This window comes from Ammospiza caudacuta, chromosome 11, assembly GCF_027887145.1.
Source record: "Ammospiza caudacuta isolate bAmmCau1 chromosome 11, bAmmCau1.pri, whole genome shotgun sequence".
In the NCBI taxonomy this organism is placed as follows: Eukaryota; Metazoa; Chordata; class Aves; order Passeriformes; family Passerellidae; genus Ammospiza; species Ammospiza caudacuta.
In genome coordinates, this window is record NC_080603.1 from 7264379 (window position 1) to 7287665 (window position 23287).

General features: G+C 48.9%; 2 protein-coding genes across 2 annotated transcripts; one reads left to right on the forward strand and one right to left on the reverse strand.

Moving 5' to 3' along the window:
* Nucleotides 1-1164: 1164 nt before the first annotated feature.
* DNAJB11 (DnaJ heat shock protein family (Hsp40) member B11) lies at nucleotides 1165-12689 on the reverse strand. The gene is made up of 10 exons (XM_058812208.1): nucleotides 12571-12689; nucleotides 12192-12348; nucleotides 9067-9164; nucleotides 8034-8166; nucleotides 7000-7142; nucleotides 6341-6423; nucleotides 5828-5885; nucleotides 5221-5332; nucleotides 4568-4727; nucleotides 1165-1543 (listed from the first exon to the last, which is right to left on the reverse strand). The coding sequence occupies exons 1-10, from the start codon at nucleotides 12636-12638 to the stop codon at nucleotides 1479-1481; spliced, it is 1077 nt and encodes a 358-aa protein (XP_058668191.1). The 5' UTR covers nucleotides 12639-12689; the 3' UTR covers nucleotides 1165-1478.
* TBCCD1 (TBCC domain containing 1) lies at nucleotides 12637-23228 on the forward strand. The gene is made up of 8 exons (XM_058812496.1): nucleotides 12637-12815; nucleotides 12934-13354; nucleotides 13448-13597; nucleotides 15039-15405; nucleotides 16970-17156; nucleotides 18514-19011; nucleotides 22052-22227; nucleotides 22776-23228. Exons 1-7 carry the CDS (start codon nucleotides 12637-12639, stop codon nucleotides 22179-22181), a joined length of 1932 nt encoding a protein of 643 aa, XP_058668479.1. The 3' UTR covers nucleotides 22182-22227; nucleotides 22776-23228.
* Nucleotides 23229-23287: the final 59 nt, after the last annotated feature.

A 23287-nucleotide genomic window follows, 5' to 3' on the forward strand; every position in this document is an offset into this window, starting at 1 on the left:
GCTCTGCCAAGGCAAATGTACACAAGATCCAACAGGAAATCTTCCCGGGGCTGCTGCTTCCCCTGCGTCACTGTCCTGGAGCTGCAGGGAGGGTGGGACTTGCTGGAGCAAGGGCAGCATGGACACAGGGGCTGTGCCCACCTTGAGCTGCTTCCTGCTCCCAGGGAATAAACTGAAAACAAAACCACCCCGAGGCTGCATCTGCTGCTCCTCAGCAAACACTTCCCTGCAGGCAAACCAGAGCCCATCCACTTCCCAAAGACGGAATGGGATAGGGAGAAGGTGGAAGATTCACAGCCCCAAGATTCCTGAAGGAATTGGAAGGAGTGTGGAGCCAGGTGACATTGGGCTCTTCTCCCAGGGAACAAGCAACAGGACAAGAGGAAATGGCTCCAGGGAAGGTTTAGATTGGATGACAGAAAATTCCTTGCCTAAAAGGGTGGTCAAGCATTGGCACAGCTGCCCAGGGCAGTGGTGGAGTCCCCATCCCTGAGAGGTTTAACAGATGTGTGGATGTGGCACCTGGGGACATGGGTTAAAGGTAGCCTTGGCAGTGCTGGGGGAATGGTTGGACTTTACCTCAGAGGGCTTTTCCAGCCTTACTGATTCCATGATTTCTGCTGCTGCCTGGCACAGGGAAGCCCAGGTCTGTCCCAGAAACACATCACCAGGGAGGTTTTGCCATTCCAACTCCAACAAACACTTTATTCCCATCAGCCTCACCCGTCCTCACAGAGGACAGAGCGCAGGAGGGGAGGGAGCTTTTCCAGACTGGTTCCATGTGGGGGCAACGAGGGACAACCAGGGCCATGAGGAGCCATTCCCAAATTCCACCATGACCAAGGAGTCCTTGCTAAGCTGGTGCAACTTCAAATTTCAGACCAATTTTTGGGACTTTGTAGTTAGGAGAGCCCACAGAGGCCTTGAAAGATTCTTTTCCCAATCAATTGTGGGGCCTGACACAGCCCAGTGCACTTCCAACAGCACCAGTATTCCTGACCCAAAACCAGACTCTGAACCAATACCACACTCTGGACTCAGAGGGGAAGGGGAGGAAGGGCTAGGATTAAAAATATCACCCCAAAACAACAGGAATTTGGAAGAAATTGACACGAAGGACGTAAAAAGCAGGAGCAGCTATGAAAATATGTTGAGATGGCCAAGAAAAGTCACATCAAAATATATTTAAAAACCAGAAATTCCAATCTGTGTGGAATTTAAAACTCCTTTCCCCCACCTATGTTTTCCTGCTCAAGGAATCTCTGTTGTTCCAGGATGTGGAACATGATAGGCAGCACCAGTTATGTCCTGAAAAAGTATTTCCCCAAACTGTGAGCACTTCCATAATTTACAAACCAAAGATGAGCTAAACCTCAACCATCACCCCCCTCCCTCTTCCCCCTTCTACAGTGGGCAGGAGAAAAGACTGCAAACAAATCTGACTTTGCATTTCCAGGGAAGTCCAATTTTTCCACACATCAATATCCCTGCAATCCATTGTAGACCTTCTGCACTGATCCTTGCTTCAACAGCTGCTTGAGACCTGCAAGGGAAGGGAGAGCGTCACACACAGAGCACAGCAAAGATGTCAGGATGACTTTTCCAGCACTTCTTCCCCATTCCTGAAATCCCATCCACCAAACACTCCAAGGAACAGGCAGTTCAAGGATCTGGCAGTATCAAATTCTTACCAAACAGGCTAAAGAGTAAGTCAGCCCTTCAATCCATAATAGCTCATTCTCCTGGGGTCGGCACGACAGGGAAGGGCTGGCAGGTCTCCACTGCTGCTTAAAGGGCAAGCCCAGAGGGAGCAGAGGAAGCAGAGTGGCAAGGGTGGATGTGTCACTGTTTTTCCAGAGATTACAGAGGGAGTCCCCTCTGATGAACTCAGCCTGGTCACTCACTGCCCTGGAACCCCTCAGGACACAGCTCAGAGCAGCCTCAAAAACCACTGAGCCCAAAACAGAGGGAAACTCCCAACACTGTGGGCGACCTTCAGATAACTAAAAGAAGGACATTGAGGGCTGGAGCATGTCCAGAGAACAGCACCAGGAGTGGCTGAGGGTGCTGGAAAGGGGCTCAGCCTGGAGAAAAGGAGGCTCAAGGGGAACATTCTGCCTCTGCACAACTCCTGACAGGAGGCAGCCAGGTGGGGTCAGACTCTGCTTAGGAGAACAAGTGACAGGATGAGAGGAAATGGCCTCAAGTTGCTCCAGGGGAGATTTAGATTGACTATCAGTAATGAAACCAACCAATTTACTTGTACAGAAGAAAATTCCAACCTTCAGGCATGCAAATCCTTCAGGAAATCCTGCTAAAAAACAGTTTGTCTCCCTGCAACCCTTGTCCTGCTTGTCTATCTTTTTAGCTACACATTCTACTGCCCTTGAAAACCAGTGATGAGATGCATAAGGCTTACAGTAGCTGTGTTAAAATACTGGAAAACTGCCCTGGAAGTAGTAACTGGAAGCAGGATGTCTCTCTGCCAGGCAAGAACTTCTCATGCCTAGCTTGATGGCCAGAGATTCCTGAACTTTTTTTAGGAACACCAGGACAAAGTGAACTCCTGGCAAAGAGCTGCTCATTATTAGAACAGGTCATTCTCTAAGGCAAATTCACTTCCTGAGGAGCCTTCAAGTCACTTTCCAGCTGGTGGGTGAGATGATGTGGCTCCTGGGTGTCTGGTTCTTAGAAAGGAAGGCTGTAGCTGGAGAAAGGTGTAATCCTGAAAAAAACTGGGATTAGCACCATCCCACACCTCATTTCCCAGCAGCTCCCACACCTCTGGCAGAACACCCCCTGTAGTGCACAGGATATTTCATCATGTACCAGAGTTTTAATTAGGAATTCCAACCAGGAATCCCAACAATTGGTGCTACTGCACTTCCCTGAAGTGCAGCCTGAAGTCAATTTTTCCTTTGAAATGTTGTTGATACCAACAAGAAGTGACAGGTTACAGCACAGAGGGAGAGGAAGCCCCGATCAGCAGTGTGATCAAGTCCATCTGCAGGAAAGAAGGGATATTATTTCTGTGACTCCAAAGCTAGGGGTGGTGCTCTTGGAGCCAGAGTATCTTCTGACAGCCCCAGGAGCTGGATATGTGGTCAGAAGATAAGAAATGAGGAGCACTGCCAACAATAAGGAAAAAAGGGATGTTTTGAATTCTGAAGCCCACAGTTTTCCACTGAATGTGTACACTGAGCTGCTGCCACACACAGGGATAGACCTATTCCCTCATAAAACTCCTGATATCGTGGATGTTTGGAGATACCCAGCACACAGAAAGGCATTTGACTGCCTACCCAGTCACCTTCCCCTGGGAAATGTGTAATTGCTTTGGGAGGGAGAGAAACACCCAAGGCCCTGTGCCTGAACACACCCTTGCCAGTGCCATCATCTCTGTTTCTGGATATCTGTAGAGGTGTGTGAGCAATTCTGTCAAAAACATGGAGGCTTCTGTCACTGCTCCTTGCTCAGTGTCCTCTAAACTGCCAAGAGCAACAGCTGGAATATCACATGTGTTTCAGAGCTGCTGTTGCCTGATGAAGCTTCTGGAAGGGCAGCAGAGCCTGGACTGAGACTCCACAGTGAGGAGGCCATTGTGCCCTGTACAACACTCTTGGAACAAGAGGGAAAGCACAGGGATAAATCCACAAAGCAGGATTACTCTAAGCCCAGCCCAGAGGTACAGAGCTCCCAGCCCAAAGAGCTGCAGGAGGAGCCTCAGGACATCTGGAGCTGCAGCCACCAGCTGGACTGCACAGGGCAGCTGGAACAGTGTGGCCAAGGCAGTGGAATAGAAAACTACTGGCAGTGGAATAAAACACCACTTGAGGAGTCCAGGAAATCCACTAAAAGAAGTCAATCCACTTCAGAAGAAGCCCTGGAAGAAGTTCTGGGGATTTCCTAAAGAGCTGCACTAGTACATGCCAGGAATATCTTTGTCCCATGGCAGAGGATGAGACCCTTGATTCCTACTCTGATGTGGAGCAGCAGAACCACAGAGGCTGCTGGAGCAAAGAATTCCCTGCTGGGAGTACAGGATTTAAGGATTTACCCTCCTGGAAATTTTAGGATTCCTACATGGTTCATCAGGTTTCCATTTGAAGCTGAGCAGCAGATCTAGAGGGAATAGGGTGGAAGGAGCTGTGGGAAGGAACAACCTTTCTCCTGACAGTGTGACATTCCTTCCCCTCAGCAGCAGCGGGATTTCCTCAAGTCTTCCCTCCAAGAAAGTAGCAGCAGGGGCTGGAAAACCCTTTGTGATCCCATTCCAGCTGAGGCAAAGCAGACAGAGGCTGAGCCCAGCAAGGCTGTGGGGTCAGACAGATGGGCAGCACCAAAACAAAGCACCTGCACACTTGCCAAGAGCTGCATTCCAGCAGCAGCACATCCCAACCTCAGCAGCCAAGCTCCCTCACTTCCAAGGGATGTGGGAGTCCATCACAGGCCACCAGCCAACTGTGCTATGTTGGACAAGGGGCACAGGGACAGGAGAGCCCCTCCTGACTGCTCCAGCCCCTGGAGGAGCTGTGCCAGGGTCAGCCTGAGGGCTCTGGGCACGCACCTTCCCGCTGCTCCGGTGTCAGCTGCTCCTTGGGGAACTCCACATCAAAGGTGATTATTAGGGAGCCTTTGATGTTGTTGTTATCAAAGTTTGGAAGCCCTTCTCCCTTCTTCCACAGCTTGGCGCCGGGTTTTGTGGTTTTATCCCGCACAATGTGAACCTGGAGAGAAAAGGAAAGTTAGAACATTAGTGGTGTTACAAGATCAATGAAGTTTGGAAAGACTTCCAAGATTACTGAGTCCAAGCCATGACTGATTCTGACCTTGTCAACCAGAACAGAGCACTGAGGACCACATCCAGATGTTTCTTGAACACATCCAGGGACAGGGACTCCAGTACCTCCCTGGGTAGTCCATGTTCTGTGTGTGCACCCCAATACTCCAACACTCTTTCCAACCCACTGGAAAGCTCCAACTGGCATTGATTCCTTGCCAAAACCAGTGATATCCCATGGGTCCAGGCTGTTTCACTGGACACATGCCAGAACTAACGCCACCCTCTGCTGCTGGGACAGCATGGAAGTGAGGCACCCCTCATTGGCCTGGAATGCTCCAACAGAGGGAATACTGTAGATAACCAGATCCTAAGCAAGCCAACCCTCAGCACAGAGCTGCAGGTGAAATTTGGGATGCACACAACACCCTGGGCCTCACCTTGTGCCCATCCAAGTGGGCAATATCCATCTCAAAGCCTGTCAGTGCCTCGACCAGCGAGATTGTCACGTTTGTGTACAAGTCATCTCCTCTCCTTTCAAACACTGGGTGCCTGTGGAAATAAGAGCCATTGAACTTTACTCCTTCCCCAGAGGGGAAACAGGTCCTCGAGCTTCTTTCCTTCAATTTGGGAGGTTGAAGAAATCATAAATAGGAGGGGAAGTGAGGAATGAATCAAATTTAGCTTCATTTTCCTGTATAAAATATGCACTGATAAATGCCTTTTCTATTTCTAGGGCACTGAGTGGTGAGGTGTGGCAAGAAGTCCTGACTCACACAGCAATTTTCTTAGTAGTGCATTTCCTTACAACAGCAACATTGTGTGCTAGGGAAAAGGAGATATTTGTTCTGAATCACACAAGGTGAATTCAAGCCAAAAACAATAAGATACTTTGATAATTCTACTTTTAACAGCATCAAGTCCAGCTCCTCCAGCACCATGAGGGCTGAGCATCCTGCACAGCCCTGAGTGCCAGACCTGCAGCTGCCCTGCTGAAGGACAAGCTCCATCTGGCCAAGCAAGAGCCCACCTAGGCCAGAGACTTACTTGAGAACTTTTATTCGGAAGCGCAAATCTCCTGGCTCCCCATCCACGTGGGGCTCACCTGTAGGGGAGAAAGAAAAGTTTGGTTTAAAGGAAATAGTTAGGAATGAGTGGAGAGACAAGCAGGATATTACAGTTAAAGGAAAAAAACAACCCAACTAATTGATCTTTAGATGATCAAAATTCTGCTTAAACATCTCCTAAAGAGCTTAGAGCTTTATGGGTGTTGCCCCAGCAAGGTCACACCTCTGCTTTTCTGGAAGATCTGTCTCATGTTAATGATGTCCTTTAGGCACAGAAGGGCAGAGGGGATCCCTTCAAAGCCAAAAGCTTGGAACAGATGCTCCTGCTCAGGTGTTGTGCATGTCCCCACTCCCAGCTAAGGGAGTGGAACTGTTAGGACTTAGGAACATGCTCCTGGATTTCAGCACGTGCAGAGAACACTTCCGACCACATGGAAACCATGTGCCAGAGGAGCATGGAGGAGAAGCAGCTCAGAGCTGAGCACACACTCACCTTCCCCAATGAAGGGATACTCCATGCCATCCCTCACCCCTGGCTCTATCTCCACTTCCAGTGTCCTCTCTTCATTCACCAGCCTAAAAACGGGAAGAGCAACTCAGCACTCAGTTTTCAACTTTATTTATTTATTTCAGCTTCATCTCAACTTTTTATTTGTGTCCCTGAGGTAAGGAGAGCACCCCCACAAGCTCACACATACTGTCCTTGCTCACATCTAAACCTGTCTTTTAGTGAGCTGTCTTTTTGGTGAGCTGAGACTCAGGGAGCAGAGAAGGTGAAGTTGAAAGCTCCCAAATACACAGTCAGCACCAGGGGGTGTGATGGCATTCCATTTCAGCATGGCGTTCCATATCCAGCTGTTCCCAGCTGTGTGCTTCCCATTCAGATCTAGCTGTGGAACTTTGTGGAAGGAATAAAAGGCTGGAAGGGGAAATTGGGGAGCTCTGCATCCAACAGATGTAAGAATCAAGAGCGGCTCCCTGGAAACGAGAACTCAGTGTTAAACCTTTCCGAAGTGCCCAGCTCTTCCTGGGAACGCAGGCGCGCTCCCCCATCTAGCGGTGGGTTTTGGAATAAACATCCCTACCTTGACGTCCCTACATAAAATCATGGAATTTAGGATTCTGTGGAGCAGGAAAGAGCACCAAACTCACTTGACGTTGGGACACTCATCACAAACAACTTCCTGAGTCATCTGGAAGCGCCCAGGGCCCAGCTGGGTGGTTCTCATCTCCTGCCTGCAGTTGCATTTCCGTTTGCCAGGTGCCTGTCTTGCCACTGGCTTGTTCCTGACAACCTGCAGGGAAGAGGGAGAGGCTGATGTCAGTGTTCCTGGGTCTCCACAAGAGTCTGGATTTCTCTGAACAGAGAATTTGGGGTGGAAGGGACCTTAAAGATCACCTAATTCCAGCCTTGTGCCACTGGCAGGGACATGTTGTGTGGTGCTGCCACAATAGCTCCAAATGTGGCCTTGGCAAAACAATGACAAGTTTTCACCTTGTGATCACATGTTAAACAGCAAAAAAGCTCCCTGTGACATCACTATTGCCATTCTCTTTCCACACTTTTCCACATAGGAAAGGTAACTCTAGGATGGGACACTCTACACTTTGGTTATGATACTTCCTTGCCCCACACAATAGGGAAATTATCTGGACACAACACAAAATCAACCAAAGGAAAGCCAGCCAACAGACAGGAGGGACTGTCAGCACCAGAGATGGAGCTTGCTTGAAAGAAAATAATAATTTTCCACATACTCTTCTCAGTTATATAATCTAGAAACTTGCAGTGGCACATTTGGCCATAGAAAGAGACTGAAAAATCCTCAATGTGGTTTTACAAGAATTGCAAAGTGAATTTGAAGCTTATCAACAGCCCCTGAAATATTCCTAAATTCTACAGAGGGACAATTTGCACCTCTTTCAAGTGGGCTGCTGCACTAATCAAGCTGAGCTGGTGACTGACAGCCAACAAATCAGTATTATCACATTTATGGAGACACTGCCAGATGCAAAAGATGAATAAATGTGTGGGTTTTTCAATAAACAGCACCACAACATCCTCCACTGCCAGCACAGAAATGCAGCATCTATTTCAGCTCTAATTTTTGGGAGAAGATATTCTGTACTCTGGTCAGGCACCTCAAACCTGGGAACAGAAGAAACACTGAGAGAAATAAACTTACTTCTACAAAGTTTCCTGAATACACCTCCTCCAGTGTGACCTCCAGGTCCACGATGATGTCACTTCCCCGGGGAATATTCCTGTCCTGCTGCCGAGGGCTTCCTCCAAACATGAATCCAAAGTCCCCAAAGAAACTGGAGTTAAGCACACTGGTTAGCTCAGGAAGGAATTCTAGGCAAATGCTTCTACTCCACTAAAAAGCATCCTCCTCGCAGTCCTAAAGCTCCAGAGTGAACCCGGAAACCTCTTTTTGTTAAGACAACTAAAGTCTTCAAACACAGCAGCCATTTTGGAAGAGTTTTCTGTACTAAAGAAAATAAAATTTGGAGCAGAACACTCAAATTCTGACCTCTCCACATTGCACTGCTGCTCAGCTGCCATCGCTAAAAGGTGTAAACTCTGAGTAGCACTGCAAGGTACTGCTAGCAGGTTGGTTTTTAGTAGTTTAAAGACAAGAGGGATAAGGAAAACTCCCTAGGAATTCTGCATAATGTCCCTCAGAACAGAGCAGAGGAGAGCAGCAGTGCAAGTCCTCATCCAGTATTACAAGAACTGAGCAACTTCTGGAATAATTTTAGGAAATTTATCCAAAGAGACAGAAAATCAGGTTCTGTCCAAGCAATGTGTCAGTGCTTTTGGTTTTTAATGCTCCAAATTCTACAGGGGCTGTGCAAGTAACCACAGCATTGCTTTGCAGAAGGCAAAGTGATGTGTGACAACAGGTTAAACCCCAATCACACACAGATAACCTGAGAAAGTTTCCACATGTTTGAAGCAGGTGCTGCACCTGAAAAATCACCCACAGTGCCCAGAGGTGCCCATGTGGGAAGTCTCTACTGGATCCTGCTTGCAGCAAGGAGTGGGGCACACCAAAACTGGAAATTGCATGTAATATATCTCTTCAAATTCTCAACTTGCACATCAGCAACCTTGGGCCAGGTAAAACTCCCATCAAAAGGGTGCTTGAGCATCACAGAATCAGAGCAGCAGCTGCAAAGGGGTTAAAACAGCCCAAAGGGGTTAAAACTCCTTACTGGGAGAAGATGTCTCCATGGGAGCTCTGGTGGCCATCCTTCAGGCCCTCCTCTCCATAGGCATCGTACTGCTTCCTCTTCTCCTCGTCTGACAGCACCTGGAAAAGGCAGGGATGGAGCAAAGGCTCACCTGGAGCTCAGGGGAGGTGTTGGACAAGGCTCTGAGGGCCCCCAGCACTTTTCATTGGGGACTCTACAGGAGCCCTGCTTGCTGTGCTGTCTGCAAAAGTTAACCCCATAAAAAACACATTTCATTCACTCAAAAAGCAGAAGCAGCCTGGAAAACATAAACATTGAGTTTATCTTAAATATTAAAAAAAGAATCACAGGGAATAACTCAAATTCTACAGAGCAGGACATGCTGAGACAAATAATCCCATACCACCATGCCTGTGTCTCAGCCATGACTTTTAAGCATTGATTTTATTTCCTAAGTTGTGATCTTTGCTCTTTCCTGCCTCAGAGATCCAGAAGTCTCTGGTCACATTTAGTCTTCCTTGCCCTTCCTCCCTCATTGATCAGATTTGGAAAAGCCAGAGTTGACAGGTTGGCTTTCAGAAGGCTGCAGAGGAGTGGGAACAGATGGAGAAGCAACTCAACAGGTGGAGAAGCAACTGAAAGAGGAAAAGCAGCTGAATTTGGGGTGTTTGGAGAAGCTGTGGCAGCCCCATCCCTGGAAATGTCCAAGGCCAGGTGGGATGTGGCTTGGAGCAACCTGGGATAGTGGGAGGTGTCCCTGCCCATGGCAGGGAGTGGAACTGGATGAGCTTTAAGGTCCCCCCCAACTCAAACCATGCTGAGATTCTGTGGAATCATAACCACTGATAAATGTTAGCAACAGGGGAAAATTAGCAGTGACTTCGCCAATTCCACCCAGCAGGTAAGGGTTCAGTTCTCCCTTTGCACTTGAGATTCCCAGGGAAACTCCTCCCAAACCCATCCTGAGACTCATGGCTCTTTGCAAAGAGTCTCACTCCCTCTCCTGGGATCAGTCTCTTTCCTGGTTCCAACAGGTGAATTCAGAGCACACAGCTCTGCGCTGGAATCACGGAGCCTGTGAAAATGAACACACTGAGCAGGTTCATTAACCTATTTTCCCCTCAATGTTTTGGGAAAGCTTTGCCATAATCAGCTACCCAGCCCCTGAGCAGCAGTGCTATTAACAGAGGCTTTATGGTGAGGAAAATTCTGCTTTATAAGGGACACCCAATTCTGGTTCCATTCTGCCCAAAAATCAACTCACTGTGTCCCACAGCTAACTCAGCAGAAGGGTTTCCAAGCTGTCCTGGCTAAACACAGATAAAAACCTGGCAGGGAGGGCATCAAAAGCTTCCTCCAAACCTCACACACATGAATACTGGATTTCTGATTTGATTTTACAACCATTTTTTCACTCAGCTTTAAAATAGAAAGAATAATCTCAGCTGCTGGCAAACACTTAAACCAGCTGGAACTCGAGGAAGAGGCAGAGGAATCCTTTGCCAGCAGGAAGTGCCAACAAGATCCCAGCTCACAGAAGCAGCACCAAGCTCACAGCTCCATCAATCCTGAAGTGCTCACAGTTCCATCCTGAGGTGCTGCAAATGACAGAGAATTACTTTTTCCCACAAAAAATGTCTTTATATTCATTTTCCCTGTGATAATAAAGCCAGTTTATTTAAGTCAGAACTAAAAAGGGGTCCCAGCTTTTGGAGAAAACAAAAGTGAACAGTTTTCTTTCTCAACACAAAGAAACAAATGCCAGCTGTTCTCTCACTTCCTCTTTTGGGGAATATTTGCATAGCTGAGGAGCACCAGGGATGGAAGCAGGAGCCAGGCTGCAAACCCTTTTTCCTGCAGCTGGGTTTTTCCCAAAGGACCCCAAGCTCCCACCCAAAGAGCAATTCACTGCTAGGAATTTCTGCTAATGGAATTTTTCAGCATCATCTTCCTCTCTGCTGCACAGGGGGGAGCAGGAGCAGATGGAGTGACAAAAAGGACAGAAAACATGGAGGAAACAGCCTCTATTGCATTCACTATGCATATACAGCCAAGGAAAGCAGGCTTTCACTTCACACCTTTGGGCAATACAATGATCTGGATTTGATTTATTTAATGCACTGGGCTATTAGTGTGGGGGATCATTTGCATGCCACAGCATCATCATGGAATAACAGGAATCCTGCTGTGTCCCACAATTACTTTTCTCACTTAATATCCTCTAAACCCAAGGCCAGCCCCTTTCACTTCCCATCAGCTCAGACTAATCTCAGCCAGGCCCTACACACACTTGGAGCTGCTGCACCTCCCTTTAGGAACTGGGAATAAATTCCAAAGAACTTTAATCTGGTGCCTTGGCTTCCTCCTGGCTGAGAGAGGTGAGAGGTGTTGGATTGTCCTCTGGCAGGAGCAGCTCTCCAAGCAACCTGGTAGGCTCTGGATCTCTGTTTTTTTATTTGGGAGAGTATCTGGAACTGGATGTATTAACAGGGGCTGGATGGAATTTGGTGTAGTAATAGGGGGAGGATGGAAAGCAACCTGTCCTTCCTTGCAAGGAGTTTATCCGTGTTTAGCCAGGACAGCTTGGAAATCCTTCTGCTGAATTGGCTGTGGGACACAGTGAGTTGATTTGGTTGTTCTGGGTGAAATGGAACCAGAATTGGGTGTCCCTTTTAAAGCCACTTGGTATGCTCTGGATCTCTGTTTTTCATTTGGGAGAGTATCTGGAATTTGTTGTATTAACAGAGGCAGGATGGAATTTGGTGTAGTAATAGGAGGAGGATGGAAATTGATGAGGAGGAGAAGGAATAAAGGAAATTTGATGTGGAAGGTGTCCATGGCCATGGTGAAGGGATGAAATGAGATCATCTTTAAGTTCCTTCGAACCTAAACCATCCTGGGATTCTGTAACAATAAGAGATGTGGGATAGAATTCAATATATTAACAGGGGGAAGATGGAATTTCACATGGTACGGGGAAGGACGGATTCCAGCTGCACCTTGGGGAAAAGCCTTTAATTCCCTACAAACCTTCTTTTCCATCCCCTGAACGCTCCAGGATGAATCCTACGAGCCACATCCACCCATCCCAGTCCGGGGAGGCCATTCCCGGCTCCCTTAGGGACATTCCCAGCTCCCAGCCTCACCTCGTAAGCAGCGCCCAGGTCCTGGAACTTCTCCTGGGCGCGGGGGTCGTCGGGGTTCCTGTCGGGATGGAGCTGCAGCGCCAGTTTGCGATAGGCCTTCTTGATGTCCTTGATGGAGGCGCCGCGGGACACCCCCAGGATCTTGTAGAAGTCTCTCCTGCCGTGGGGGGAGAGAGAAGGTGAGGGAAGGGGAGCGGGGACAGCGTGAAGGAGAACGGGAATGGGAGAGGCGGGAAGCGAGAGGGGAGAGGGGGAACAGGGGAGCGATGAGGGGAAGAGAGAGAGGTCCCGTCAGCGCCGCGCCCGCCGACCCTCAGCAGGGGGAAGGCCGGTGCTGAGGCGGAACCTGCGGCCCGTGGGCGCGGCCCGGCGCACTCACCCCGCGGCGGCCTCCCCGCAGAGGCACAGCAGGAGCAGGCAGAGGCGGCCGATCCAGGCGGGGGCCATGGCGGGCCCGGCCCTGCCGGCTGAGGGGGAGCGGCGGGAGCGGCGCGTCCCGGCGGCTCCGCAGCGCCTCGGCCCCAGCCAATGGCAGCGCCGGGTGTTCCACGCTAGCCAATCCGAGCGCGCCGCCGCGCAACGCCGGCCAATGGGCTGCTCACACTTCACCGCCGCCGGCCAATCGCCTGCCGGAGCGTCGCCGCGGAGGGCGCCGGCCACGCCTCGCCGCCCCTCCGGGGTGACTTCCTTCCGAACAGCCAATCAGCGATCGCACCGCTTTTTCCCGCCCTCGCGCTGGCAGTCTCAGCCAATGGGCGGCGGCTCCCGGCGGGCGGGAACGGCCGTCTCTATGGTGCCCGCGGCGGAACTCGGAAGTGGCGGCGGCGATGGCGGCGGGGCCGGTGCGGCTGTGGGTGCGCACGGAGCCGTTCCTGGTGGGAGCGCTCCCGGCCCCGCCGCCCGCCCGCCTCGCCCCGCACTACCTGCGCAAGGCGGCCGCCTACGCCCGCGCTCGGGCGGACCAGGGCTGCTTCCCGCGGCTGAGCTGGCCCAGCTGGCGGCACCTTGCCTGCGGGAAGCTGCTGCTGAGCCCCGACATCGCCTGGCTCTACTTCGAGCTCTACCGCGGCCTCCGCGGGCCCTCCGCGCCGCTCCGCCTGCGCTGGGCCGAGGCTGAGGCGGCCTGCAGCAGCGCCGAGGAGCTGGAGTGGGAGCGGAGCAAGGCAAGAGCCCGAGCCCGGCCTAGGGCAGGGGGAGCCCCGACCCCGCCGAAAGGGGAGCCCGGCCCAGGCTGACACTTCTCTGTCTCTCCCCAGCTCTCCGTGGACACGCTGCAGTTCCTGCTGTTTCTGTACGTGCAGCAGTTCCACAACGTGTCCCTGCGGCGCTCTCTGCTCGGGGACGAGTGGCCCAGCCCCAGGACCAAGTCTCCCTGCCTGTCAGAGAAATCGGGCACCGGGAATAAGGTACTCGTGCCTCCGGGATTGTCCGTGTGCAGGAGGAGCCTCTTCACTCTGAGGGGGCTTGGGAAAGGGGCTGGTTTGTTCCCCGGAGGGTTTCACCTGTGAGCAGAGCTCCAGCTGCAGAGCTCCTGTTCCTTAGTAAACAAAGTGAAGTTGTTGTGATCTCTACAGTTTATAAAAAGCTTCTTTAAATTTTTCCATGAGACTTTCCTGGAGTCCAAACCCAACTGAATATTCCCTGAGAGTCTTGGCAAGTCTCCTTTTGAGAAGCAACAGCCTTTTTTGTTTTGTTAGTCAAGCAGGGTGCTCTTCTCATGCTCATAGCACCTTTCCCGTGATCCAGTGTGGAATTTTTGATTCCAGGGTGTCACATTCTGTTTCTGAGAGGGGAGTTGGTTGTTCAGCTGTAGATCAACCACATGGAAATGCTGTTTCCTTTTAAAATACTGCCAGGTATTTAGGAAGGAGTGGGTTGAATGTGTCCTGTGGGCAGCTCTGTGTGGGGGAATGCATTACAATTTGCAACCCTGTGTAAGGCCATGCCAGCCTCTGGAATTCTGGCACAGATGTGCTGCTGTGAGTGGGATGAGCTGGTGAAATGTAGCTTGGGGCAAGCTGGAGTGATTAAAAATAGGAGCTGGACAACTTTATCCTGCAATGTTGAACAAAAGTGGTGAGGACAAGGTGTAATCACAGCCCTGTGTTCCTGCAGCAAAACTCAGCTTTATGAAGCTCTGCCTGAATTGCAGTCTCCTGCTTTTATTGGGCTAGGGCCTTTTAAAATTTGAAATAAGGACTCTTTCAGAGGGTTTGGTTTATTGGAGAAATGACCCTCTGCTTTTTATCCTGGCAGTCAATCCTGGCTGCAGGGATTTTCCATTGAAGCAGCTCCAGGACCTTGAGTGTCAATTATTGATTTGTGTCCTCCCTTTGAATGCCAGCAGCAGTGGCCTGGGTTTGTGTGGGGCTGTAGAAGAGCCTGGTGCTACTCTCTAGAATGAAATACTTGGTACTTGAGTTGGAATGAAATGCTTTATTTTGAGTTTTTGGGAGGAGATGTCTTTCCAGCTTTGTGAGAGCAGAGCAGCAGGAATGAGCACTGTGTCTGACTGGCTTTCCTTCTTCTAGAAGGATTCTAAGCAAGGATTTGTATCCATGATGTCCATGCAGCTTCTTGGAGAACTCACCCCCTCCTGTGTTTTCCTGCCCCTCCAGAAATGGAATGAATGCTTGGTACTCGAGTTGGAATGAAATGCTTTATTTTGAGTTTTTGGGAGGAGGTGTCTTTCCAGCTTTGTGAGAGCAGAGCAGCAGGAATGAGCACTGTGCCTGACTGGCTTTCCTTCTTCTAAAAGGATTCTGAGCAAAGATTTATATACATGATGTCCATGGAGCTTCTCAGCTTGGAGAACTCACTCCCTCATGTGTTTTTCTGCCCCTTCAGAACTGGGACGACCAGGAGCACCTTGCCTTTGTTCAGAGCCACCTCTTGGATATCTTGGAGCTGCTGCTGGAGCCAGAGCAGCTCTCAGCCTCCTCCCATTCCAGCTGCAGCAGCCTGGTGTCCTTGGAAGCCGTGTGTGCCCTCAGCTTCCTGCTGGAGGGCACCGTCAGCAATTCGGGCACCGTCCGTCCCCTGCACAAGCTGGCACTCAGGCAGCCCTGCCATGGCCTCAATGGGTACTCCAAGGGTTCCAGAACCTTCTCCCTGCCCAAGCTGGAGAGCTGGCTGCGCTCCTCCCTCACTGCCAATCCCCTGGGAATAACTGTCTGCATCAGCGCTGGCAAGAATCTCGTACGGGCACAGCAAGGTGGGCAAAACTGCTGGGGAGGTGTTGTTAGATAGACAGAAATATGGGGGGAAATGGGGGTGTGGGGGGACATTGGGATGTGGGGGGACACTGGGATGTGGGGGGGAATGGAAATATGGGAGCAAAATAGAAATATACAGAAATATATATTTTTATATACAGAAATACGGTAAGTACGAGTATGGAAAAACAAAAGCAGAAGTGCACAGAAATGTAGAAATAAATATATAAAAATAAATATAGTAAGTATATAAATATAAGAAATATGATAAAGATATAAATATAATAAAAATATAGAAATAAATAGAATTACAAAAGTGTGTGGGGAGATTGGGATGTGGGAGGGTATTGGGATCTGGGGGGGAATGGAAATATGGGAGCAAAATAGAAATATATAGAAATATACAGAAATACGGTAAGTACGAGTATGGAAAAACAAAAGCAGAAGTGCACAGAAATGTAGAAATAAATATATAAAAATAAACATATAAATATAATAAATATACAAATATAATATAATACATATGATAAAGATATAAATATAATAAAATTATATAGAAATAAATATAATTATTATAAAACAAAAAAGTGTGGGGGGACATTGGGATGTGGAGGGGAATGGAAAAATGTGAGCGAAATAGAAATTCTATATAGAAACATACAGAAATATGGTAAGTACGAGTATGGAAAAACAAAAGCAGAAGTGCACAGAAATGTAGAAAAAATAGAAATAAAGATATATAAAATATAAAAATAAATATAATAAGTAAATAAATAAATAACTATAATAAATATATAACTATAATATAAAATATGATAAATATATAAATATAATAAATAAATATATAGAGAAATAAATAGAATTACAAAAGTGTAGAGAAATCGAAAAATAGAGAAAATTAGAAATACAGAAATCAATTTAGAAATACAGAAAAATAAATCTAGATAAATAGTATAAATAAAATTTAAAGCAAAAAAACCCAGAAATGAGAACTCAGCTCTTGTTGCTGAGCAGGGATGTGGCAGTGGGGTGTGATCTGGTCTAGGTTTCCTTGTCTCCAATCCAGCCCCTCTCCTTCAGGGATGTGGCAGTGGAGGCAAGACACTTTCCCCCTTAGAATAAGGAATTTAACTCAATGTTTTGTTTCCCTGACTGCAGGGTCCCAGGAGGGGCAGGGAGGATAGAGAAGGGCTTAATGATTGTGTCCTAGAGGGAGCATTTCCCTTTTTGAAATACACAATTCCTGCTTAAAACTCACCCTCAGGATCTTCCTGCTGAGCTGAATCTTGGGTTCAGCAACAGGCTTCTGGAACTGGAGATTCTTGAGCTTGTGGGAGGCTTTGACTGCTCCTAGGTAATCTTGAAATGGTTTTGGTCCTTCAGTGTCTCTCAGTTTCTGAAATTTCTGGTGCCTCGTGCTGCTGACCTGCCCAGGAGGCATCAGGGATGCTGTGGGATGTACCATCCTTGACTGCTGTGGGATATATCATCCTTGAACTTTGGGGCTCATTATTTTCCTGAGGGATTGCTGCACCCAGAACTTCTGTGGGCTTTGTTTTGCAGGGGGAGGATCAACCAGGAAAGCCAAGATTGCCTGCAGTGCCCGGGTGGTGCCAGAGGTGTCCCCCCTGGTGATGATGAGCCACGTGTACAAGCAGACCGTGGCCAAGAGCTCGGACACCCTGGTGGGGGCTCACGTCAGCATCTGTCGCTGCCACGATTCCTTCATTTACCTCCTGTCCCCTCTGAGGTGAGTTTGGCTTCTCCTGGACACAGCTGGGCTCCTGGCTGACCATGAGTGAGTCCTGGGGGCCACGAGGCCAGTGGGATACTGGGGGATGTTAGGAAGAGCATTCCTAGTTGGTCAAGGAGTGATGCTGTTCATCTACTCAGCCCTGTGAGGCACAGCTGGGATGCCGGGTTCAGGTCTGGGTTCCTCAGGAGGGGCAAGGAGCTCCTGAGAGGGTCCAGTGGATGATACAGAGATGATGAAGGGACTGGAGAGTCTCCCTGACAAGGAAAGGCTGAGGGAGCTGGGCCTGGTTAGTCTGGAGAAGACCAGACTGAGGTGGGGTCACGTCAATCCATACAGAGATCTCCAGGTGGTGCCAGGCTTTGCTCAGCGCTGACAGTGACAGGATAAGGAGCAATGGCCATAAACTAAAACACAACAGAACTTCCTTCTATTGCAGCTGCCCAGGGAAGAGGTGGAGTCTCCCTCTCTGGAGACATTCTAAACCCACCTGGACACGTTCCTGCTGCAGGTGACCCTGTGGTGGTGTTCACAGGGGTCCCAGGATGAGGGAAGAGATGAGAATCTTGATTCCATGTTTCAGAAGGCTGATTTATTATTTTATGATATTTATTATATTAAAAGAAAATTATATATTAAAACTACACTAAAAGAATAGAGAGAAAAGGATTTCATCAGAAGGCCAGCAAAGGAAAGAAAATGATAATAAAATCTTGTGACTGACCAGAGAGTCCGAGGCAGCTGGACTGTGGTCATTAATTAAAAACAACCACATGGACCAATCAAAGATCCACCTGTTGCATTCCATAGCAGCAGATAATTATTGTTTTTCTTTTCCTCTGAGGCTTCTCAGCTTCTCAGGAGAAAAAAATCCTGTGTCACAGACATGTTTTATGAAAAATCCTTTCCTTAGGATTTTTTCTCCTGAGAAGCTGAGAGGCCTCAGGAACAAAATGTAAACAATGATTATCTGCTGCTGTGGAATGCAACAGGTGCATCTGTGATTGGTCTCATGTGGTTGTTTTTAATTAATGGCCAATCACAGTCAGCTGGCTTGGACCGTCTGGTCAGTCACATGATTCTGTTATTACTCCATTCTTTTGCTTTCCTTTCAAGCCTTCTGATGAAATCCTTTCTTCTATTCTTTTAATATAGTTTTAATAGTATATATATAATAAAATAATAAATCAGCTATCTGAAACATGGAGTCAGATCCTTGTCTCTTCCCTCATCCTGCAAACACCACCACAATCCTGGCAAAAGGATTTTTCATAAATATATCTGTGACAGTGAACCTGCCTTGGTTTGGTTGGAGGTTCCTTCCACCCCTGATGGTTCTGTACTTCCTTGGCAGGTCTGTGACCATCGAGAAGTGCCGGAACAGCACCTTTGTCCTGGGCCCTGTGGAGGTATCAGTGCACGTCCAGGGCTGTGACAACGTCAAGGTCATCGCGGTTTGCTATCGCTTGTCCCTTTCGTCCACCAAGGGCTGCACTTTCCACACCCTCACACCCACGCAGCCCCTCATCCTCTCTGGGAACCAGGAAGTCAGCTTTGCCCCTTTCCACACCCATTATCCCATGCTGGAAGACCACATGGCTCAGGTGGGCTTGGCCACTCTGCCAAACTACTGGGACAGCCCCATGCTGGTGTGCAGGGACAGCGGTGACACCAGCGTCTTCCGGCTTCTGCCCCCCTCGGACTTCTACACCTTTGTGATTCCCTTTGAGATGGAAGGAGACACCACAGAGACCCCAGGGGGGCTTCCCCAGGAGTACCAGGAGGTGCTGAAGAAGCGGGAGCAGAAGGTGCAGGTGTGGCAGCGCATGGTGAAGGAGGCAGGGCTGAGCAGGTGAGTGTTCCCCTCAGCCACGTGGACAGAGGGTTGTTTGATGGGGATTTCCACAGAAATCCTTGAAGGGTGCCTTGGGTTGTGTGAGCCATGCCTTGCAGGCCAGTCCTAGAGCATTAGTAATTAGCAATCCTGGGATTCTGCTTGGTGATGGGGGAAGGCAAATGCTCACAGGCAAAGTTCAGGGAGAATTCCAAAATGCCTTGGGTTGGAAGGGACCTTAAAGCTGATCCTGTTCCACCCCCTGCTGTGGAACACCCTCCACTATCCCAGGTTACTCCAAGCCCTGTCCAACCTGACCTTCAGCAGTTCAGGGATGGAGCAGCCACAGCTTCTGTGGGCACCCTGTGCCAGGGCCTCACCACCCTCACAGGGAAGAATTTATTCCCAATACCCCATCTAGCCCTGCCCTCTGGCAGTGGGAAGCCATTCCCTTATGTCCTGTCACTCCAGTCCCTTGTCCAAAGTCTCTCTCCAGCTCTCCTGGAGCCCCTTTAGGTGCTGTGATGTCTCCCTGGAGCCTTCTTCTCTCCAGGTGAACACCCCCAGCTCTCCCAGCCTGGCTCCAGCCCCTGGAGCACCTCCATGGCCTCCTCTGGATTCCAGCAGCAGCACATCCTTGTTGTGCTGGGTATCCCAGAGCTGAAGGCAGCTCTGCAGGTGGGGCCTCACCAAATGGAGTGAAGGGGGACAATCCCCTCCCTCACCCACACTGCTCCTGAGGAGGTGCTTTCTCATGGCTGCATTTTTCCAACTTGTGAGGCTCCAGGAAAAGCTTTCCCAGATGCTGCTGACGTGAGGGATCCACCCTGGCAGTGGATTGGGCCAGGGCTGGGTGTGCCCCCTGAGCTGCCTGGGGTCCCTCTTAGCCCAGCCTTCCCCTTGGATTGAAGCTGTAAATGGCTGTCCCAGCCCTTGTTGAGGGAAAGTGCTCGTGGATCATTGTAGCAGATCACCTTTGGGCAGTAACTTTGAAATTCCTCTGCCCAGCTTCCTTGGCAAGCACAAAATGGGGATAAAACCCCATTTCAAATATCTGTTGTTCTTCCCAGGCTTCTGCTGCTTCCCTGCACAGTTTTGGGAAGGAGTTTGGCCTGTCAGAACCTTCCTGTGAAAGAAATATGAGGAAATAGGGATTGATGTGCTTAGATTTGCCATCATCTGCTGCAGTCACAGGAAGCAAGAGCTTGCTGCTTATTCCATAAAAGGGGGGAAACTCTGGCAAGTTTAGAAGCTTGTTGAAAAGAAAGTGGGCAGCTGACAGTGGAAAATGTCTGTTGTCTCCTGCAGGCAGGGAAACAAGAAGGGAGACAAGTAGGAGGCTTAGAGCAAACAGGATATCAGGCTTGTAGAAAGAAAAAAGCTGCTGTGCTCAAGCGGGGAGGTGAAAGAGAGTGTTAGAAATAAGAAGACATCTTTCAAGAAGTTGAAGTTGTCTGATTGAGGAAAGTGGGGCAAAAAAAGAATGTAAATCCTGCCAGGCTGAAAGTAAAACCCCCATAAGACAGGACCAAGAAGACAGCTTGAGGAACAACTTGCAAAAGCATAAAATCCTGTTTATTCATTTTCCTGAGCGTATCAGACAGAAAGTCTTTCAGGGTCAGCAGCAGATCAAGGTAGAGAAAAAGCTCTTGGAGAAGATAAATCCACAAGGGAAGAAAGAAGTGGCTGCCTTTGTGTTCACTGGGGAGGAATTTGGGTTAGTTTGTTTGAAAACCCTGCTTTGTGGGGAATGGCTCAAATGGAAGAGAACACATACACAGCAGCCTTAACTTGGAAAAAGGGTGTGGATACATGGAGCCTGTCTGAGGGTGAGTGGGACAAAACTGAATAGAATGGCCTGAATTGGAAGGGACCTTAAAAAGGGAAGGGAAGGGACCAAGCAGATTCCCCTCCTGCCATGTGCAGGGACACCTCCCACTGTCCCAGGTTGCTCCAAGCCCTGTCCAGCCTGGCCTTGGACACTGCCAGGGATCCAGGGGCAGCCACAGCTGCTCTGGGCACCCTGTGCCAGGGCCTGCCCACCCTCACAGTGAGGAATTCCTTCCCAGTATCCCATCTGACCCTGCTCTCTGGCAGTGAGAAGCCATTCCCCCTTGTGCTGTCACTTCAGGCTCTTGCAGAGTCTCTCTCCTTGTTTCTTGTAGCTCCTTCAGGCACTGGAAGGCCACAGTGATTTCACCCTGAAGTTTCTCTTCTCCAGGCTGAACAATTCCAAATCTCCCAGCTTTTCCTTAGAGGAGGGATGCTCTATCCCTCTGATCACCTTTGTGGTCTCCTCTGGAGCTGGTTTCCTGCTTTTCCCAGTACAGAATGGGGTCAGCACATCAAATTAGGAATGCGTTCAAAGCAAACCCACATAAAATCTCCACAATACTGAAAAGTGTTCATTTTCATTGCTGTTCAGAAATTAATTGTGTAAACTGCTTGAAAAAGTCCATCAGGAGCTACTCAACAGCTGTGCCACCTTTGGCTTGAGAAATTCCAGATGTGAGCTGATCCCAGAGGGCTGGGATGCTGTTCTGGAGATGCTTTTGGGCATCTGACCAGTGCCAGTTAGCCTGAGCTGAGTGGCCCACCCTGTTAGGCTTGCCAAAAACACCCCAAACAGAAAATGATGTGAGATTTGTTTATAGGTGCATTTTTTTTCCTGATCTCCTTCCTCTCTGGTGCTGTCAGAACAGAATTTGGTGTCCTTAGTGCTTAACCACTGGTTGTTAATTTTAGTCTTTTCAGACAGTTTTTCAGCTGTGCCCTGAGGAGAAAGTGGAGACAGCCCTGGAGCAGGGTGGTTGTGGTGGTGGGATGGAGAATTTTGTATGACTTCTCCAATTCCACCAGGTTCTGTCTTTGGGGTTCATTATCATCACATTCACTTGGTAAAAACCTTTCCTGGATGTCTCTGCAAGGTTCAGGAACCAAGCCTGGCTCTTCCTGATCCATCTGGAGGCTTGTTTGGATAATGAAGGCATGGTAGAAGTATAATACTGTGAATAAACATGAATTTTTCCTTATTTCCCTGCTGCTGTGTCTGTTTCAGGGATCAGAGAAAACAGCTCCAGGCTGTGGTAGAAGACAAATTTTATGAGTGGCTGGTTCAGACGGGGAACAGGCAGCAGCTGGACAGCCTGGTCCCTCCTGCCCTGGGCTCCAAGCAGGCAGCAGGATAACATTCCTGGCCAGGATAACATTCCTGGGCAGCAGGAGGAAAGGGAGGTGAGTAAAAGGCTTCCTTCTCTTCATTCATCTCTCACCCCAAGAACTGTCCCATGTTGGTGTGCACAGCCAAGGCAGAGGTAGGAGAAGGGAGTGTTCTCACAAGAGCCTGGCATTTGGGTTTAGTTCTTACTTTCCTATCAAAACCCATTTTTAGCTGAAATCTCTGTCCTCAGCATGGCCTTGCTGCCAAGTTTGATTTGTTGGAGGCATCTCTAAGGCAGATGGGCAAATTGCACATAATGTGATACAAAACTGATTGGAATAGCTGCTCTTTCAAAGAAACTGTATATTGATGTCCACCCATCTCACTTCTTGCTAAAGAGAGCTGAGTGAGACTTTGGGTCATTCTTACAATAAGACTTTGGATAATTCTCACTCTTCCCAAGCAGAAGTGGTTTAGGAGCTGGAGACCTGCCTTTATTGTACTCTTCTGCCATGGCGTGTTTCAAACTGTTAGAAAATTGTTTTATTTTTGATTTAGCCTTTGAATTCCTTTTTCTTTGCTGGTGTTAGAAGTAAAATTGTCTCCTTTTATTTTGTTCCAGAGCTCTGGGAGCAGCCAGTGATCCACTCAGCCCAGTTCTCATTAAGACTTTGTGCCATCCCAGCTGCACCCACTGGATCTGCCTGCCAGCCCTGGTGTGGATGGGACTGCCTGGCTGCTGTAGGATTCCTGAGCATTGCTGCTTTCCCAGGAATGTGCTGTAGCCATCCTGTAGGTGACAGAGAGGTGCCTGGCACTGGGGGAAGATGAAGTGTGCCTTGTTGCAGAGCTGTCACAGCAGTCCATAGTGTCCAACACACCAGCTTTCCTGGGACAAAGCTGGATGCAGGCTGTGGGCATCACCTGCATCCTCATGGTACAAACCAGTGGTGCTGTTTTAATAAATGTGAAAATGAAATGTTTAATTTTTTTTATGAATGAAATCAAACAGGTTCTTTTTTAATATGAAGATGGCACTTTTAGAAGATAAATTTTTGTATATGGTTGCATTGTTTTGACAAATGTCAATAAACCAGATTTGTTAGATAAACCTGGCCCATGTCCTGGGGAAGG